The following is a 22,275-nucleotide window of genomic DNA, read 5'->3' on the forward strand; positions in this document are numbered from 1 at the left end:
CAGTTAAGAAATCACTGTGTGCCAGACCAACCAGGGCCCCATGTGACTGCTGCAGCAAGTATCGGGTAGATTTCAAACAAAGCTGAAGTCTGAACAACACTGGGAATGTTTAACACTCTTGGGGTCAATGACTAACCAACCATTGATGCCCCAAAATGGCCGCAAAACCCACTGAGGCTGCAACATCTTGAAACACTCTAGGGGACCTGGAATGAACATGGAAATACCATTCCAGTCACATGGAAACTGGTCCCACATGAGCAAAATCAGCTCGTGCATCAGCCTGCCAACTCATCAGCGAGTCAGCATCCTGGTGCAGGGGGGAAGAAGAGCCAATGAGCTATAACAAAAGATCTACCCTGTGTAATAATCCTCATTGTGAAATAAAGCATCCCTAAAAGAGACTAACTCTTTGAAACAGACCGGGGACCTAACATACTCGTGAATGACCTGACAAATTTCTCCATGGGCAAGCATAAGATTGGTATCAAGAGTTATACCTAGAAACGTAATGGTGTTAGAAGGGCCATCTACTTTATGGGCAGATCAACAATAGGAGCAGGACTGCCTGCCAATACTAGGTTATATGAAAGGATTCCGATGGTAATGCGATAATGCCTGTGTGAAAACCTTCCGAAAAAACCCACCAGCCAGAACGATCTGAAAGCAAGGTGTGGGTGGTATTCTAAACAAGCCCCAAGAAAGAACACGCTGAATCGGCTTAGACAGGAAGAACTAGAGGGCTGACAGATGGATTTGGGGTGTACTCTGAAGCAGTTAGTGCAGATGTACTGGGGCCTGCACTGGTTATAGTTGCAGCCCGTATAATTATAATTATTGCACAACTGCGCCTTACCCAGTTAATGAATGGGTCTGCCCAGCTTGAACACCTGACCCAAAAATCCCTCTCAGAGGATCCATAGTCACCTGCCTAGTGGTACAGGAGTGTAAGAAAGCGAGGCCAGAACACATTGGCTCCATAAAAGACGACAAGGGAGATTTGGCCACAGAGGACAGGGAAAAGGCGGTAGTGTTAAATAATTTCTTCTCTTCAGTCTTGACAAAAGAATCGGGGGGCTACACTAACCCAGCTTGTAAGGCCAAACTAAATAATACACCTCAGGAAGTACTGCCATGGCTAACAGAAGATACACTTAGAATTAAACTAGAGAAACCTAACATAAATAAATAACCGGGACCAGATGGCTTGCATCCAAGGGGTTCTTAAAGAGCTCAGCCAGGTGATTGCCAGACCATTATTCATGATTTTTAAGGATAGTTTACAGACGGGTATGGTGCCAGCTGATTGGAAAAAAGCGAACGTGGTACCAATATTTAAAAAAGGGCCAAGATATATCCCGGGTAACTATAGGCCGTCAGCCTAACATCAGTAGTCTGCAAGATTTTGGAGGGGATGTTAAGGGACCACATACAAGTAATGAAAATGGTATTATTAGTAGTAATCAGCATGGATTCATGAAAAATCGTTCTTGCCAAACCAATCTATTAACCTTCAACTATGAAGTGAGCTGCCACCTAGATAAAGGTAAGCCTGTGGATGTGGTTTATCTGGACTTTGCAAAGGCCTTTGACACCGTTCCCCACAAACGCTTACTGTACAAACTAAGGAAGGTAGGTATGGACCATAAGGTGAGTACCTGGATAGAGAACTGGCTCCAGGGGAAAGGGTGGTGATTAATGGGGAGTACTCAGATTGGGTGGGTGTGGAAAGTGGGGTCCCCCAAGGTTCTGTCCTGGGGCCAATCCTGTTTAATTTATTCATAAATTATCTAGATGAGGGGATATCTAGTAAAATCTCAGTATTTGAAGATGATACTAAACTAAGCATGCCAATATCTTCTATGCAGGATGTGGAAACCTTACAAGCGGACCTGAACAAAATAATGGGGTGAGCAACTACATGGCAGATGAGGTTTAATGTTGAAAAATGTAAAGTAATGCACTTGGGTGCCAGAAACCAGAAAGCAATCTACTCACTAGGGGAGAAACCTCTGGGTGAATCTAAGATGGAAAAGGACCTGGGGGTACTGGTAGACAACAGGCTTGGCAGTGGCATGCAATGCCAAGCCGCTGTAAGCAAAGCCAACAGAATACTGGGATGTATAAAAAAGGGGATTCACTCCAGAAATAAAGAGATTATTCTCCCTCTCTACAAGACTCTGGTCCGGCCACATCTGGAGTATGCTGTCCAGTTCTGGGCACCGGTCCTCAGGAAGGATGTGCTACAAGCACTGAACTTATTCTCTCTGGAGAAGAGAGATTAAGGGGGGATATGATATCAATGTACAAATACTGTACTGGCGACCCTAGCATAAGGAACAAACTATTCAGAGAAAGGGAATACAATAAGACACGTGGCCACTCACTAAAACTAGAGGAAAGGCGGTTTAACCTTAAAGTACGTAGGGGGTCCTTTACTGTCAGAGCAGTAAGGATGTGGAATTCTCTTCCGCAAACAGTCATATCAGCAGGGAGCATCGATAGTTTCAAAAAACTATTAGTTGGGCACCTTAAAGACCACAACATACAGGGGTATACAATGTACGGTTAACAGCAAACACACACACATCATAGGTTGAACTGGATGGACTGATGTCTTTTTTCAACCTCACTAACTATGTAACTATGTAACTAAAAGAATGATCAACATTTGGGACACCAAGTAGTGGTGTGTGCTGATGATTGACATGTAGTACATACTGGAGATTTCTGGTTGGTGAAGTGCCTGCAGAACAGCTTAATGTCAAGGTTGGTCCAACTCGTAACCCCCTGGAACTGAGCCCAGGTGTATGTTGATGAGGTAGCGGCCACCTAGACCAAGTGAGAATGTATCTAATGCCTGTACCCTAGTGTGTATGCAGTAAGCGAGCCCCGAGTAACCTGTAGCACCAGACCAGGCAATTAGAAACTAAAGACTCAGGGCTAACGTACCTACAGACCGTGGTAGGTAGAAATAGGAGTGTATCGTAATGAACGTGCGACGTATGATATACAGGCGAGGAGATTGTATGCGCTACAACCAATTAAAAATGAAACCTCAGCCGGTATGGAACCTGTAGACGTGACAGGTCCTGGAACAATTCTGCTTCCTAACCGTGGCTAGAAATGATCTGCTCATCTGTACACACAGATTGTGCAGTCTCATGCACCAAACACAGTTCATAGAACAGATGAACTTACATCTTTGCAGGGATCTCCACTTCTGCCCCTTCCTCCACTACCATATTTGAGGATTAGCATCAAAGGTAAAGCGTTTAAGGACACCACCACTCACTTGTCTTCTTTTAAGGGCTTTTCTTGCCCATTTTTACTAACCGCTTTATGACTACTCCTGCGCAAACCACCGTAGGTATATGTCGGTCGCGCGCGGGGAGCTAGGGGGTGAGCGCGCTCGTCAGCGGGGAAGCTCTGATTGCCGCCTGACACCAGCGATCATTCCCCGCTGAGAGAGAAGGATGGGCAGCTGTTGTAAACACAGCTGACCGTTCTTCTCCCTGGAATGATCATAGAGCCCCTGTGATCCTTCTATATAGGATCACATGTCTCTATGGTCATTTCACAAGTCCCTCCCCCCACAGTTAAAATCACTCCCCTAGGCTCACATTTAACCCCTTGCTCACCCACAATGTTAACCCGTTCCCTGCCAGTGTCACTATTACAGTAACAGTATATATTTTTAGCACTGATTACTGTAGTAATGTCACTGGTCCCCCCTAAAGTGTCAAAAATGACAGTTAGGGGTTCGATCTGTCCGCCGTAATGTCGCAGTCCTGCAAAAAAATCACAGATCGCAGCCATTACAATAAAAAAAAAAACAATAAAAATGACATAAATCTTTCCCATAGTTAGTAGACACGATAACTTTTGCGCAAACCAATCAAAATACTCTTATTGCGATTTTTTTTTTTACCAAAAATATGTAGCAGAAAACAAACTGGCCTAAAATGTAAGAAAATTTGGATTTTTAAAAAATAAAAATCGCACAGGTGATCAAATACCACCAAAAGCTCTATTTGTGGTAAAAAAGGACATCAATTTTATTTAGGTACAGTGTCTTACAACCGTGCAAGTATCCGTTAAAATAACACTGTGCCGAATCGCAAAATATGGCCTGGTCATTAAGGGGGCAAATACCTCCGGTCCAGAAGTGGTTAAAAGAAAGTTCAGAAAAACACAAACATAGGTTTCCCTCGCAGGGGTTTTCAGCATTTTTTCTCCTTTACCATCAATAACATTCAGCCCTCCTGGCTTGTACTTGCAGCACTGCTGCTCTGGACTTAAACTCCAGGCCATTGTCTGTTTCCTACAGACTGGTCACTCTCCAACTGGGTGCACATAGATAGCAGCCTCGTGCTGCACTGACTCCCACGTGGAGCCTTCCTGACTCATGGGCCAGACCTCCTATCTGCCGGGGTGGAGCCCAGAACCATGGCCAGGTCATTATTAAAAGCCCAGCACACACCTGACCAATTAGTATGCTGGCTATACTGAATAGCTGGACCCAGGATTGGAGATTTTATCCCATCCGGATCATTTAGAAATCTCCAGGCTCCAGGTCCCAAACAGGACTTTTTAAAACACAGAGGAAACTGAAAAGCCAGTTTCCTGTTCATTTCACAAGCTCCCTGGTTGAGAATTCTGGGCCACAATCGCTTTCTAGACCCTGGCAGGGCAACGCTCTGCCACAATATATATATATATACACACACACATATATATATATATATATATATATATATATATATATATATATATATATATATATATATATATTTGTAGTTTGAGTCTTCAATGATTAATGCGATAACTGTAACTACCACAACCTGAGGTGTGCCAAAGTCGTGCTGGTCAGTATACCTTAAAGAGGGCATACTCTAGGTAAAGAGGTGTCTGAAATAGAAAAAAAATGGTGTGATACGGGTGGGAGAGAAGCAGAAGGAAACACTCAAACATGTGCCTGCCAGAGGAGGAGGAATATATATACCCCCCAGACTCCTCCTACAAATACAGGCTGGCCAACAATGGCCCGCCTTCAAACTTGTAGTCTGAGTCTTCAATGATTAATGCGATAACTGTAACTACCACGACCTGAGGTGTGCCAAAGTCGTGCTGGTCAGTATACCTAAAAGAGGGCAAAAAACACCAGAGTAGGTATGAGGGAAAATGATTAATGACAGGATAACATTAACAATTTAATCAAGTAAGTAGCAAATGCCCTAATGACTTTGGCGTGGGGTTCTGGCATATATCGACTGTAACAGGAGGAATTCCAGCGTCCCATATATTTGATGATGCGTGAAGGAACCCCCTGTTTGGAGGCTGTGGACACTGTACTGCTCCTAAACGAATGTCCTGAAAAGTGTTTCGGGTTTAAACCTAAATCCGTTAACAAAATCCTAACGTGAGAAATGAACTGCTTGGAGTTGTGAGGACGTGTGGGGAAAGGGAGTAACGGACTGTTAAGGGGAGCAGCTGCAAATTCTTTGACGAGTAGGTCAAACACAACTATTGGGCACCAGCTACTTTGGTTCTGTAATAATTCACTACAAATCCCTGACTCCTCTGCCTGTTTTATTGTTGGGACGTTGCAAAGAAAAATGGTCGGGGAACCGAGTTAGACTGCCTTTGAGTAGCACAGGTGCATGACATCTGTCCTGGGACACCTCCCCGGGTCTGAGGAGACCAAGAAACTTAAATAAACGGCTGCTTTGAGAACTAAACTGGGACCTACATCAATTGGGGAATGGGACAACATGTCTGACATGCCTATGGAGAGCTAACCAGTAACTGGTAAATGTGTGAAAAGTGACTGCCCCTGAGTTTCTGAATACCCCTTGACATAGCTTGAGGGGGTGGGCCGCAAAAATGGAAAGACTGCCAGGATCCTGCAGGGACCTGAAATGCTGAATACCTGAGAGATAACTTTATGGTGTTGAGCGATAGGGACAATTCTCTATGGCAATAGGCAGCGAAAGCCATCACATATTTGACATCCCCAGGAGAACTGCAAGGGTATAGGGACATGAACTTAACAAAAGTCTTCCAACCTGTAGTGTAAGCTTTGATTGTGTTTCTGGATAACGAAATATTAACCAGATCAACCGCCTGAGCCCAGAGTGTGACTAATCCATGATCAGCAGGCAATAAGGTGGTACCATCATGCCTACCGGATCTGCCTCTGGATGCTGTAAGACAAATTGTGGGAAATTAAAACGAGATAAGGCGTCTGCTGCAACATGTTGTTACCAGTGATAATTTCACCAAGTAAATGAAATTTGTAAGTAAGGCCTAACCATGTCAACCTGCGCATGAAGAACATGATGAGGGACCCGGATCTACCCTCATTGACAATTCCGGCTGTAGCCAAACTATCAGTTAAGAAATCACTGTGTGCCAGACCAACCAGGGCCCCATGTGACTGCTGCAGCAAGTATCGGGTAGATTTCAAACAAAGCTGAAGTCTGAACAACACTGGGAATGTTTAACACTCTTGGGGTCAATGACTAACCAACCATTGATGCCCCAAAATGGCCGCAAAACCCACTGAGGCTGCAACATCTTGAAACACTCTAGGGGACCTGGAATGAACATGGAAATACCATTCCAGTCACATGGAAACTGGTCCCACATGAGCAAAATCAGCTCGTGCATCAGCCTGCCAACTCATCAGCGAGTCAGCATCCTGGTGCAGGGGGGAAGAAGAGCCAATGAGCTATAACAAAAGATCTACCCTGTGTAATAATCCTCATTGTGAAATAAAGCATCCCTAAAAGAGACTAACTCTTTGAAACAGACCGGGGACCTAACATACTCGTGAATGACCTGACAAATTTCTCCATGGGCAAGCATAAGATTGGTATCAAGAGTTATACCTAGAAACGTAATGGTGTTAGAAGGGCCATCTACTTTATGGGCAGATCAACAATAGGAGCAGGACTGCCTGCCAATACTAGGTTATATGAAAGGATTCCGATGGTAATGCGATAATGCCTGTGTGAAAACCTTCCGAAAAAACCCACCAGCCAGAACGATCTGAAAGCAAGGTGTGGGTGGTATTCTAAACAAGCCCCAAGAAAGAACACGCTGAATCGGCTTAGACAGGAAGAACTAGAGGGCTGACAGATGGATTTGGGGTGTACTCTGAAGCAGTTAGTGCAGATGTACTGGGGCCTGCACTGGTTATAGTTGCAGCCCGTATAATTATAATTATTGCACAACTGCGCCTTACCCAGTTAATGAATGGGTCTGCCCAGCTTGAACACCTGACCCAAAAATCCCTCTCAGAGGATCCATAGTCACCTGCCTAGTGGTACAGGAGTGTAAGAAAGCGAGGCCAGAACACATTGGCTCCATAAAAGACGACAAGGGAGATTTGGCCACAGAGGACAGGGAAAAGGCGGTAGTGTTAAATAATTTCTTCTCTTCAGTCTTGACAAAAGAATCGGGGGGCTACACTAACCCAGCTTGTAAGGCCAAACTAAATAATACACCTCAGGAAGTACTGCCATGGCTAACAGAAGATACACTTAGAATTAAACTAGAGAAACCTAACATAAATAAATAACCGGGACCAGATGGCTTGCATCCAAGGGGTTCTTAAAGAGCTCAGCCAGGTGATTGCCAGACCATTATTCATGATTTTTAAGGATAGTTTACAGACGGGTATGGTGCCAGCTGATTGGAAAAAAGCGAACGTGGTACCAATATTTAAAAAAGGGCCAAGATATATCCCGGGTAACTATAGGCCGTCAGCCTAACATCAGTAGTCTGCAAGATTTTGGAGGGGATGTTAAGGGACCACATACAAGTAATGAAAATGGTATTATTAGTAGTAATCAGCATGGATTCATGAAAAATCGTTCTTGCCAAACCAATCTATTAACCTTCAACTATGAAGTGAGCTGCCACCTAGATAAAGGTAAGCCTGTGGATGTGGTTTATCTGGACTTTGCAAAGGCCTTTGACACCGTTCCCCACAAACGCTTACTGTACAAACTAAGGAAGGTAGGTATGGACCATAAGGTGAGTACCTGGATAGAGAACTGGCTCCAGGGGAAAGGGTGGTGATTAATGGGGAGTACTCAGATTGGGTGGGTGTGGAAAGTGGGGTCCCCCAAGGTTCTGTCCTGGGGCCAATCCTGTTTAATTTATTCATAAATTATCTAGATGAGGGGATATCTAGTAAAATCTCAGTATTTGAAGATGATACTAAACTAAGCATGCCAATATCTTCTATGCAGGATGTGGAAACCTTACAAGCGGACCTGAACAAAATAATGGGGTGAGCAACTACATGGCAGATGAGGTTTAATGTTGAAAAATGTAAAGTAATGCACTTGGGTGCCAGAAACCAGAAAGCAATCTACTCACTAGGGGAGAAACCTCTGGGTGAATCTAAGATGGAAAAGGACCTGGGGGTACTGGTAGACAACAGGCTTGGCAGTGGCATGCAATGCCAAGCCGCTGTAAGCAAAGCCAACAGAATACTGGGATGTATAAAAAAGGGGATTCACTCCAGAAATAAAGAGATTATTCTCCCTCTCTACAAGACTCTGGTCCGGCCACATCTGGAGTATGCTGTCCAGTTCTGGGCACCGGTCCTCAGGAAGGATGTGCTACAAGCACTGAACTTATTCTCTCTGGAGAAGAGAGATTAAGGGGGGATATGATATCAATGTACAAATACTGTACTGGCGACCCTAGCATAAGGAACAAACTATTCAGAGAAAGGGAATACAATAAGACACGTGGCCACTCACTAAAACTAGAGGAAAGGCGGTTTAACCTTAAAGTACGTAGGGGGTCCTTTACTGTCAGAGCAGTAAGGATGTGGAATTCTCTTCCGCAAACAGTCATATCAGCAGGGAGCATCGATAGTTTCAAAAAACTATTAGTTGGGCACCTTAAAGACCACAACATACAGGGGTATACAATGTACGGTTAACAGCAAACACACACACATCATAGGTTGAACTGGATGGACTGATGTCTTTTTTCAACCTCACTAACTATGTAACTATGTAACTAAAAGAATGATCAACATTTGGGACACCAAGTAGTGGTGTGTGCTGATGATTGACATGTAGTACATACTGGAGATTTCTGGTTGGTGAAGTGCCTGCAGAACAGCTTAATGTCAAGGTTGGTCCAACTCGTAACCCCCTGGAACTGAGCCCAGGTGTATGTTGATGAGGTAGCGGCCACCTAGACCAAGTGAGAATGTATCTAATGCCTGTACCCTAGTGTGTATGCAGTAAGCGAGCCCCGAGTAACCTGTAGCACCAGACCAGGCAATTAGAAACTAAAGACTCAGGGCTAACGTACCTACAGACCGTGGTAGGTAGAAATAGGAGTGTATCGTAATGAACGTGCGACGTATGATATACAGGCGAGGAGATTGTATGCGCTACAACCAATTAAAAATGAAACCTCAGCCGGTATGGAACCTGTAGACGTGACAGGTCCTGGAACAATTCTGCTTCCTAACCGTGGCTAGAAATGATCTGCTCATCTGTACACACAGATTGTGCAGTCTCATGCACCAAACACAGTTCATAGAACAGATGAACTTACATCTTTGCAGGGATCTCCACTTCTGCCCCTTCCTCCACTACCATATTTGAGGATTAGCATCAAAGGTAAAGCGTTTAAGGACACCACCACTCACTTGTCTTCTTTTAAGGGCTTTTCTTGCCCATTTTTACTAACCGCTTTATGACTACTCCTGCGCAAACCACCGTAGGTATATGTCGGTCGCGCGCGGGGAGCTAGGGGGTGAGCGCGCTCGTCAGCGGGGAAGCTCTGATTGCCGCCTGACACCAGCGATCATTCCCCGCTGAGAGAGAAGGATGGGCAGCTGTTGTAAACACAGCTGACCGTTCTTCTCCCTGGAATGATCATAGAGCCCCTGTGATCCTTCTATATAGGATCACATGTCTCTATGGTCATTTCACAAGTCCCTCCCCCCACAGTTAAAATCACTCCCCTAGGCTCACATTTAACCCCTTGCTCACCCACAATGTTAACCCGTTCCCTGCCAGTGTCACTATTACAGTAACAGTATATATTTTTAGCACTGATTACTGTAGTAATGTCACTGGTCCCCCCTAAAGTGTCAAAAATGACAGTTAGGGGTTCGATCTGTCCGCCGTAATGTCGCAGTCCTGCAAAAAAATCACAGATCGCAGCCATTACAATAAAAAAAAAAACAATAAAAATGACATAAATCTTTCCCATAGTTAGTAGACACGATAACTTTTGCGCAAACCAATCAAAATACTCTTATTGCGATTTTTTTTTTTACCAAAAATATGTAGCAGAAAACAAACTGGCCTAAAATGTAAGAAAATTTGGATTTTTAAAAAATAAAAATCGCACAGGTGATCAAATACCACCAAAAGCTCTATTTGTGGTAAAAAAGGACATCAATTTTATTTAGGTACAGTGTCTTACAACCGTGCAAGTATCCGTTAAAATAACACTGTGCCGAATCGCAAAATATGGCCTGGTCATTAAGGGGGCAAATACCTCCGGTCCAGAAGTGGTTAAAAGAAAGTTCAGAAAAACACAAACATAGGTTTCCCTCGCAGGGGTTTTCAGCATTTTTTCTCCTTTACCATCAATAACATTCAGCCCTCCTGGCTTGTACTTGCAGCACTGCTGCTCTGGACTTAAACTCCAGGCCATTGTCTGTTTCCTACAGACTGGTCACTCTCCAACTGGGTGCACATAGATAGCAGCCTCGTGCTGCACTGACTCCCACGTGGAGCCTTCCTGACTCATGGGCCAGACCTCCTATCTGCCGGGGTGGAGCCCAGAACCATGGCCAGGTCATTATTAAAAGCCCAGCACACACCTGACCAATTAGTATGCTGGCTATACTGAATAGCTGGACCCAGGATTGGAGATTTTATCCCATCCGGATCATTTAGAAATCTCCAGGCTCCAGGTCCCAAACAGGACTTTTTAAAACACAGAGGAAACTGAAAAGCCAGTTTCCTGTTCATTTCACAAGCTCCCTGGTTGAGAATTCTGGGCCACAATCGCTTTCTAGACCCTGGCAGGGCAACGCTCTGCCACAATATATATATATATACACACACACATATATATATATATATATATATATATATATATATATATATATATATATATATATATATATATATTTGTAGTTTGAGTCTTCAATGATTAATGCGATAACTGTAACTACCACAACCTGAGGTGTGCCAAAGTCGTGCTGGTCAGTATACCTTAAAGAGGGCATACTCTAGGTAAAGAGGTGTCTGAAATAGAAAAAAAATGGTGTGATACGGGTGGGAGAGAAGCAGAAGGAAACACTCAAACATGTGCCTGCCAGAGGAGGAGGAATATATATACCCCCCAGACTCCTCCTACAAATACAGGCTGGCCAACAATGGCCCGCCTTCAAACTTGTAGTCTGAGTCTTCAATGATTAATGCGATAACTGTAACTACCACGACCTGAGGTGTGCCAAAGTCGTGCTGGTCAGTATACCTAAAAGAGGGCAAAAAACACCAGAGTAGGTATGAGGGAAAATGATTAATGACAGGATAACATTAACAATTTAATCAAGTAAGTAGCAAATGCCCTAATGACTTTGGCGTGGGGTTCTGGCATATATCGACTGTAACAGGAGGAATTCCAGCGTCCCATATATTTGATGATGCGTGAAGGAACCCCCTGTTTGGAGGCTGTGGACACTGTACTGCTCCTAAACGAATGTCCTGAAAAGTGTTTCGGGTTTAAACCTAAATCCGTTAACAAAATCCTAACGTGAGAAATGAACTGCTTGGAGTTGTGAGGACGTGTGGGGAAAGGGAGTAACGGACTGTTAAGGGGAGCAGCTGCAAATTCTTTGACGAGTAGGTCAAACACAACTATTGGGCACCAGCTACTTTGGTTCTGTAATAATTCACTACAAATCCCTGACTCCTCTGCCTGTTTTATTGTTGGGACGTTGCAAAGAAAAATGGTCGGGGAACCGAGTTAGACTGCCTTTGAGTAGCACAGGTGCATGACATCTGTCCTGGGACACCTCCCCGGGTCTGAGGAGACCAAGAAACTTAAATAAACGGCTGCTTTGAGAACTAAACTGGGACCTACATCAATTGGGGAATGGGACAACATGTCTGACATGCCTATGGAGAGCTAACCAGTAACTGGTAAATGTGTGAAAAGTGACTGCCCCTGAGTTTCTGAATACCCCTTGACATAGCTTGAGGGGGTGGGCCGCAAAAATGGAAAGACTGCCAGGATCCTGCAGGGACCTGAAATGCTGAATACCTGAGAGATAACTTTATGGTGTTGAGCGATAGGGACAATTCTCTATGGCAATAGGCAGCGAAAGCCATCACATATTTGACATCCCCAGGAGAACTGCAAGGGTATAGGGACATGAACTTAACAAAAGTCTTCCAACCTGTAGTGTAAGCTTTGATTGTGTTTCTGGATAACGAAATATTAACCAGATCAACCGCCTGAGCCCAGAGTGTGACTAATCCATGATCAGCAGGCAATAAGGTGGTACCATCATGCCTACCGGATCTGCCTCTGGATGCTGTAAGACAAATTGTGGGAAATTAAAACGAGATAAGGCGTCTGCTGCAACATGTTGTTACCAGTGATAATTTCACCAAGTAAATGAAATTTGTAAGTAAGGCCTAACCATGTCAACCTGCGCATGAAGAACATGATGAGGGACCCGGATCTACCCTCATTGACAATTCCGGCTGTAGCCAAACTATCAGTTAAGAAATCACTGTGTGCCAGACCAACCAGGGCCCCATGTGACTGCTGCAGCAAGTATCGGGTAGATTTCAAACAAAGCTGAAGTCTGAACAACACTGGGAATGTTTAACACTCTTGGGGTCAATGACTAACCAACCATTGATGCCCCAAAATGGCCGCAAAACCCACTGAGGCTGCAACATCTTGAAACACTCTAGGGGACCTGGAATGAACATGGAAATACCATTCCAGTCACATGGAAACTGGTCCCACATGAGCAAAATCAGCTCGTGCATCAGCCTGCCAACTCATCAGCGAGTCAGCATCCTGGTGCAGGGGGGAAGAAGAGCCAATGAGCTATAACAAAAGATCTACCCTGTGTAATAATCCTCATTGTGAAATAAAGCATCCCTAAAAGAGACTAACTCTTTGAAACAGACCGGGGACCTAACATACTCGTGAATGACCTGACAAATTTCTCCATGGGCAAGCATAAGATTGGTATCAAGAGTTATACCTAGAAACGTAATGGTGTTAGAAGGGCCATCTACTTTATGGGCAGATCAACAATAGGAGCAGGACTGCCTGCCAATACTAGGTTATATGAAAGGATTCCGATGGTAATGCGATAATGCCTGTGTGAAAACCTTCCGAAAAAACCCACCAGCCAGAACGATCTGAAAGCAAGGTGTGGGTGGTATTCTAAACAAGCCCCAAGAAAGAACACGCTGAATCGGCTTAGACAGGAAGAACTAGAGGGCTGACAGATGGATTTGGGGTGTACTCTGAAGCAGTTAGTGCAGATGTACTGGGGCCTGCACTGGTTATAGTTGCAGCCCGTATAATTATAATTATTGCACAACTGCGCCTTACCCAGTTAATGAATGGGTCTGCCCAGCTTGAACACCTGACCCAAAAATCCCTCTCAGAGGATCCATAGTCACCTGCCTAGTGGTACAGGAGTGTAAGAAAGCGAGGCCAGAACACATTGGCTCCATAAAAGACGACAAGGGAGATTTGGCCACAGAGGACAGGGAAAAGGCGGTAGTGTTAAATAATTTCTTCTCTTCAGTCTTGACAAAAGAATCGGGGGGCTACACTAACCCAGCTTGTAAGGCCAAACTAAATAATACACCTCAGGAAGTACTGCCATGGCTAACAGAAGATACACTTAGAATTAAACTAGAGAAACCTAACATAAATAAATAACCGGGACCAGATGGCTTGCATCCAAGGGGTTCTTAAAGAGCTCAGCCAGGTGATTGCCAGACCATTATTCATGATTTTTAAGGATAGTTTACAGACGGGTATGGTGCCAGCTGATTGGAAAAAAGCGAACGTGGTACCAATATTTAAAAAAGGGCCAAGATATATCCCGGGTAACTATAGGCCGTCAGCCTAACATCAGTAGTCTGCAAGATTTTGGAGGGGATGTTAAGGGACCACATACAAGTAATGAAAATGGTATTATTAGTAGTAATCAGCATGGATTCATGAAAAATCGTTCTTGCCAAACCAATCTATTAACCTTCAACTATGAAGTGAGCTGCCACCTAGATAAAGGTAAGCCTGTGGATGTGGTTTATCTGGACTTTGCAAAGGCCTTTGACACCGTTCCCCACAAACGCTTACTGTACAAACTAAGGAAGGTAGGTATGGACCATAAGGTGAGTACCTGGATAGAGAACTGGCTCCAGGGGAAAGGGTGGTGATTAATGGGGAGTACTCAGATTGGGTGGGTGTGGAAAGTGGGGTCCCCCAAGGTTCTGTCCTGGGGCCAATCCTGTTTAATTTATTCATAAATTATCTAGATGAGGGGATATCTAGTAAAATCTCAGTATTTGAAGATGATACTAAACTAAGCATGCCAATATCTTCTATGCAGGATGTGGAAACCTTACAAGCGGACCTGAACAAAATAATGGGGTGAGCAACTACATGGCAGATGAGGTTTAATGTTGAAAAATGTAAAGTAATGCACTTGGGTGCCAGAAACCAGAAAGCAATCTACTCACTAGGGGAGAAACCTCTGGGTGAATCTAAGATGGAAAAGGACCTGGGGGTACTGGTAGACAACAGGCTTGGCAGTGGCATGCAATGCCAAGCCGCTGTAAGCAAAGCCAACAGAATACTGGGATGTATAAAAAAGGGGATTCACTCCAGAAATAAAGAGATTATTCTCCCTCTCTACAAGACTCTGGTCCGGCCACATCTGGAGTATGCTGTCCAGTTCTGGGCACCGGTCCTCAGGAAGGATGTGCTACAAGCACTGAACTTATTCTCTCTGGAGAAGAGAGATTAAGGGGGGATATGATATCAATGTACAAATACTGTACTGGCGACCCTAGCATAAGGAACAAACTATTCAGAGAAAGGGAATACAATAAGACACGTGGCCACTCACTAAAACTAGAGGAAAGGCGGTTTAACCTTAAAGTACGTAGGGGGTCCTTTACTGTCAGAGCAGTAAGGATGTGGAATTCTCTTCCGCAAACAGTCATATCAGCAGGGAGCATCGATAGTTTCAAAAAACTATTAGTTGGGCACCTTAAAGACCACAACATACAGGGGTATACAATGTACGGTTAACAGCAAACACACACACATCATAGGTTGAACTGGATGGACTGATGTCTTTTTTCAACCTCACTAACTATGTAACTATGTAACTAAAAGAATGATCAACATTTGGGACACCAAGTAGTGGTGTGTGCTGATGATTGACATGTAGTACATACTGGAGATTTCTGGTTGGTGAAGTGCCTGCAGAACAGCTTAATGTCAAGGTTGGTCCAACTCGTAACCCCCTGGAACTGAGCCCAGGTGTATGTTGATGAGGTAGCGGCCACCTAGACCAAGTGAGAATGTATCTAATGCCTGTACCCTAGTGTGTATGCAGTAAGCGAGCCCCGAGTAACCTGTAGCACCAGACCAGGCAATTAGAAACTAAAGACTCAGGGCTAACGTACCTACAGACCGTGGTAGGTAGAAATAGGAGTGTATCGTAATGAACGTGCGACGTATGATATACAGGCGAGGAGATTGTATGCGCTACAACCAATTAAAAATGAAACCTCAGCCGGTATGGAACCTGTAGACGTGACAGGTCCTGGAACAATTCTGCTTCCTAACCGTGGCTAGAAATGGAATGCTTTTGTGCTGAAGCTCAGCTATCAGCTTGTGTATAGTCCAGTTTCTCAGGGATGGGATGCTACGCTGCTCCGAACGCCTAAACGAAGTAGGAGGGATAAAGGTAAATTCGTTGCTTCAGATATGTGCGAATGTTAGACCTGTGAAGAAAAATAGAGAAGATCCTGACAAACTGTTTCTGAAACAAGGACACCCCCACCTGACTAATTATGTATGTTTATGAGGTAGCTGCCACCTAGACAAAGGCGAGCAGAGCGCGTGAGAATGTATCTGGTGACTGTACCCTAGTGTATATGCAGTAAGCGAGCCCGAGTAACCTGTAGCACCAGACCAGGCAATTAGAAACAAAACACTCAGGGCTAACGTACCCACAGACCGTGGTAGGTAGAAATAGGAGTGTATCGTAATAAACGTGCGACGTATGACGTATGATATACAGGCGAGGAGATTGTATGTGTTACAACCAATTAAAAACGAAACCTCAGCCTGTATGGAACTGTAGACGTGACAGGTCCTGGTATGTGTGAGAACTAACTGCACAACCCCTGACATGACAGGAAAATACAAGACAATATGATGGACCACACAAAACAAACCTGCTAACCCTCAGCATAACCTAGGATCCACCTGAAACAACATTATAGAAATGCAGTAACTACTATCAAGCAATAGATATGAAACCATGAAGATAAAATCCCCTATAGCGATAGACACACATATACATACACACATACATACATACAGTGGGGATTGAAAGTTTGGGCGCCCCAGGTAAAAATGTGTATTAATGTGCATAAAGAAGCCAAGGAAAGATGGAAAAATCTCCAAAAGGCATCAAATTACAGATTAGACATTCTTATAATATGTCAACAAAACTTAGATTTTATTTCCATCATTTACACTTTCAAAATAACAGAAAACAAAAAAATCTGCAAAAGTTTGGGCACCCTGCAGAGTTAATATCTTGTACTGCCCCCTTGTAAACGCTTTTTGTAGCCAGCCAAGAGTCTTTCAATTCATGTTTGAGGTATCTTTGCCCATTCTTTCTTAAAAAAGTCTTCCAGTTCTTTGAAATTTGTGAACTGTCTGTTACACACTGCTCTTTTAAGGTCTATCCATAGATTTTCAATTATGTTGAGGTCAGGAGATTGTGAAGGCCATGGCAAAACCTTCAGTTTATGCCTCTTGATGTAATCCCCCATGGATTTCGAGGTGTATTTAGGATCATTATCCATTTGTAGAAGCCATCCTCTCTTTACCTTCAGCTTTTTCACAGATGGCATCAAGTTACCATCCAAAATTTGCTGAAATTTTATTGAATCCATTTTTCCTTCTACTCCTCCTACTACTGCACGAGATGTTCCTTGTACCACTGGCTGCAATACAACCCCAAAGCATGATTGATCCACCCCATGCTTAACAGTTGGACAGAGGTTCTTTTCATTAAATTCTGTGCCCCTTCTTCTCCAAAGGTACTTTTGCCCATTTCGACCAGAACTTGTTTCCAAAATGCATCAGGCTTGTCTAGATGTTCATTTGCAAAGTTCAAACGCTGATTTTTGTGGTGAGGACGTAGAAGAGGTTTTCTTCTGATGACTCTTCCATGAAGACCATATTTGTACAAGTATCTCTTTATAGTGGAATAGTGTACCACAACTCCAGTGTCTGCCAGATCTTTCTTGAGGGATCGTGCAGTCAAACGTGGGTTTTGAATTGTTTTTCTCACAATCCTGCGAGCTGTTCTGTCTGATATTTTTCCTGGTCTTCCAGATCTTGCTTTAACTTCCACTGTTCCTGATGACTGCCATTTCTTAATTACATTCTGAACAGAGGATATTGACATCTGAAAATGCTTTGCTATCTTCTTATAGCCTTCTCCAGCTTTGTGAGCGTCAACTATTTTCAGTTTGAATTTTCTAGACAACTGCTTAGAAGATCCCATGGTGCTGATTGTTGGGGCAAGGTCAGATGAGTCTGGGCATTTAAAACCTTTGAGATTGACATCACCTGGTCTTCCCAGATGAAGATTGAGAACAATCCATGACACTGGCAGGTCTCAGCCTTGCAAAGGGGGCAGTGCATGCTATAAATTCTGCAGGGTGCCCAAACTTTTGCAGAAGCCATTTTTTTGTTTTCTGTAATTTTTAAAGTGTCAATGATGGAAATAAAATCTAACTTGTGTTGATATATTATAAGAATGTCTAATCTGTAATTTGATGCCTTTTGGAGATTTTTCCATCTTTCCTTGGCTTCCTTATGCATATTAATACAAATTTTTACCTGGGGTGCCCAAACTTTCGATCCCCACTGTATATACATACATCATACATATATACACATATAAACATATATACACACACACACTTGTGTGTGTCAAATGCAACCATATGCGTATCTTACTGCAACGGCTTGGTCACTATGCTGTCGCAAACGGAGAGCCCCAATGACAAAATAAAATAAAATGAAAATTCACTGAAAATACCCCCTTATTTAATTTATATATATTTTGTTGGATCAGGCATAGATTATGAAAGCAGTTGGTTGACAGTGACAAGCAAGAAGCAGGTGAACCTAGGAACATTATTTATTTATTTTTTTATAAGAAAAGTTTGCAGTATGACAGGACAAGTGAGGCGAGGGTTAATGAAAGCTGAGCAGAGCTGGATATAATAGAACCCCCCCCCCCCCAACAGGATCTTACTCTTTGCTTCCTGCTCCCCTCCCCCATGTTATAATGTGCAGTGCACTAACCAGAGTGCCAGACTGCTCATGAATGCTCAGTTGCTGTGGCCCCGTCCTCTCTTCTCCCCCCTCCCTGCAACACTCAGCCCCCACATAGCACAAAAACCTGATATATGAAAGGAGAGGCTTCCTTCGCTGATAGTGAAGCCAGACAGAGCTCCTTGCTCTGTTGAACGGAAACCGGAAGTGAAAGTGATGACAGCTGACTGCAATCTAGAGAAGCAGAAGGAAACACCCAGACATGTGCCTGCCAGAGGAGGAGAAATATATTCTCCCCAAACTCCTCCTACAAATACAGGCTGGCCAACAATGGCCCGTCTTCAAACATACATATATATATATATATATATATATATATATATATATATATTGTTTTTTTTTGTTTTGTTTTTTAAAGTTATTTTTAAATATTAACTGCTCAAACTGTGAGAAAAAAAAATCCTATTTTTCCTGTTTTTTTTTTTAAAATACTTTTTGCATACCACCATAAATAAACAATATTTGTCCCCCACAAAAATATATGCATTATTTCTGTATCCTAAATAATGACAGAGTTATTTTTAAATTGATAGGCTGATATCTGAAATTTTGTTAATTAAATTTAATTTGCTAATTTACAGGAAGAGCTCTTACAACCTTAATGAACAAACCTTGCAAAAGTTATAAGGCAGGTAGTCTCAGGTAATCTTTTGGCAACTAAATACTGTAGCTCCTTAAAATCCATTGCATATGAGCTTCTGGAGGAATGAGATTTCTGTACATATTTAATTATGACTGCAAAAGTGTAAGAATGGTACTTAGGACCCTTTCACATGGGCATTCCATCTGCCCATTTTTCATCTATCTATTGACAGATGAAAAATGGACAGCAATTCATTTCTATGGACAATTAGATGTAAACGGTTGATCATCCATTTACATCACCGTCCATTCGTTTTTTTTTTTTCTAAGCAGCCAACGCCCAAATCCCATGAAATGGAAAGGATGTTATCAGATGCCATCTGTTTACATCTGTTCCGTTTATGTCCGTTTTTAGGCAAGACACATTTTTGTTTATACAATTGTCACCTTTGATTGGTTTCTGCAACAACAACAAAACTGATGTAGACATGTGTAAATTGATATTAACTGATATAATCTTTCTTGGCAAAAACAAGACTAGATGATTGATGCCCATGTGATGCCCTTTTTCCTAAGGCCCCCCCCTTGCCTTAGGAAAAAGGTTGGATCTGTTTAGTGTGCCAAGAATAGTACTATCTTGGGCAGCATGAAGAGTCTATGATCAAAGTTCTATTCACAAATCAAGCAATTGTTGTTTGCTAATTTTCCCCTTTTTAAAAATATTTCCATTTGAAATACTACTCACATGAATCTGAGTTCAGATTCCCGTCTCACTAAAACTTCTCGAAGCCGCTGGATTTTAGTCATTTCAAGTTCAATTTCCTCTGGCGTCATGGTTGTCTCAGCCATTGAAACAATGTCAAGTTGATCTAAATATGCAAACAGAAACATAGACTTTAATAAATTCTGCAATAAACCAACCAAAAATACATTTGAAGTTTCATGAAGAGACAATCACAATAAAGCTCTCAACTGAAGAAATACAGTAAACCCCCGTTATATATCGCGGTTCCGTTTTTGCGGTCCTGGTATATTGTGTTTTTTTTCTGTAATGTTATTTTGTTAATAAATCATTGATAATTAAATATTTTTATGTTTTCCATAGCTCTTGCTCTGTCTCTCAGTATCTTTTATGTGTTTAAATGAGTTTCTATTGTTTTAAAAGTGTGTTTAAAGACCTTAAAATGCTTTTAAATGTACAGTGAAAGTTATAAAAACACATGCATACAGTGTATTTAAATAGGGTACTTCTATTTCGCGGATTTTCACTTTATGTGGGAGGGTCCGGATCGTAACCCCCGCAATGGAGGGGGGTTTACTGTATGCGGTTACAGGCTGTTTGTATGTTTTTAGCATGGTGACTATTAACTCTTTGGTGTTTCAGTAGAAAAGTTAATAACATTTCCATTTGACGTTTCCTCCTATAACAGAAATGTATATGATTTTGAATGCCCTCTAAATATAACCAGCCATATTTTCAGAATTTACCTAGGTTTTCCTATATTACACATGATAAAATCCATATATACACACTATATTACTAAAAGTATTGGGATGCCAATGGCATCCCAGTCTTATTTTGTAGGTTTCAATATTGAGTTGGCTACCTTTTGCAGCTATAACAGCTTCAATTCTTCTGGGGATACTGTCAACAAGATTTAGCAGTGTGTCTATGGGAATCTTTGACCAGTCTTCCAGAAGCACATTTGTGAGGTCAGGCGCTGATGTTGGAGAGAAGGCCTGGCTCACAGTCTGCGCTCTAATTCATTCCAGTAGAACTGGGGGAATCCATAGCGGAGAAGGATCTGGGTGTTCTGGTAAATCCTGAGCCCAATAACAGCATGCAATGCCAAGCTGCGGTTTTCAAAGCAAGCAAAGTCCTTTCTTGTATTAACAGAGGCATGGACTCCAGAGAGAGAGATATTATTTTGCCCCTGTACAAATCATTAGTAAGACCATCTGGAATATGCAGTTCAGTTTTGGGCATTAGTTCTTAAAAAGGATATGGAGGAACTGGAGAAAGTGAAGAGAAGGGCAACCAAATTGATAAGAGGCATGGAGGAGCTCAGCTATGAGAAAAGATTAGAAGAACTGAATTTATTCTTTCTTGAGAAGAGGAGATTAAGGGGGGATATTAGCAACATGTATAAATACATAAGGGGTCCATATAGTGAACTTGGTGTTGAGCTATTCGCTTAAAGATCAACACAGAGGACAAGGGGGCACTCTTTAGGACTAGAGGAAAACCGATTTAGTCTTCAAATACGGAAAGGTTTCTTCACTGTAAGAGCTGTGAAAATGTGGAATAGAATCCCTCCAGAGGTGGTCCTGGCTAGCTCAGTAGATTACTTTAAAAATGCCTGGATTCTTTCCTAGGTGTATACAATATAAATTGGTACTAATATTTATAGATAAAGTTGATCCAGGGAATATCTGATTGCCTCTCAGGGGATCAGGAAGGAATTTTTTTCCCCTGCTGTAGCGAATTGGATCATGCTTTGCTGGGGTTTTTTAGCCATCCTCTGGATCAACTGCGGGTATAGGATTGTGTATATGGGATTGTATGGTTGGGTTTTCTTTACTGCTTTTTGTTTTTTATTGGTTGAGCCAGATGGACTTGTGTCTTTTTTCAACCTGACTATGTAACTATGTAATTCATCCCAAAGGTGATCTATCGGGTTGAGGTCAGGACTCTGTACAGACAAGTCAAGTTCCTCCACCCCAAACTCGATCATCCATGTCTTTATGGACCTTGCATTGTGCACAGGTGCGCAGTCATGTTGGAACAGAAAGGACCAACCCCAAACTGTTCCTACAAAGTTGGGAGCATGAAATTGTCCAAAATGTCTTGGTATGCTGATGCCCTAAGATTTCCCTTCACTGGAACTAAGGGGCCAAGCCCAACCCCTGAAAAACAACTCCACAGCATAATTCCCCCTTCACCAAATGATTTGGACCAGTGCACAAAGCAAGGTCCATAAAGACATGGAT

General features: G+C 42.7%; 1 protein-coding gene across 1 annotated transcript in view; it reads right to left on the reverse strand.

The window, feature by feature from the left end:
* Nucleotides 1–22,275, reverse strand: part of BMERB1 (bMERB domain containing 1) — a 633,071-nt gene that overhangs the window by 218,761 nt on the left and 392,035 nt on the right. Inside the window, exon 2 of the mRNA XM_082261009.1 lies at nucleotides 20,030–20,153. Coding sequence (XP_082117135.1) covers nucleotides 20,030–20,153 — 124 coding nt within the window. The remainder of the gene's footprint in view (nucleotides 1–20,029; nucleotides 20,154–22,275) is intronic.

This window comes from Pelophylax lessonae, assembly GCF_965119305.1.
Source record: "Pelophylax lessonae genome assembly, chromosome: 6".
NCBI lineage: Eukaryota > Metazoa > Chordata > Amphibia > Anura > Ranidae > Pelophylax > Pelophylax lessonae.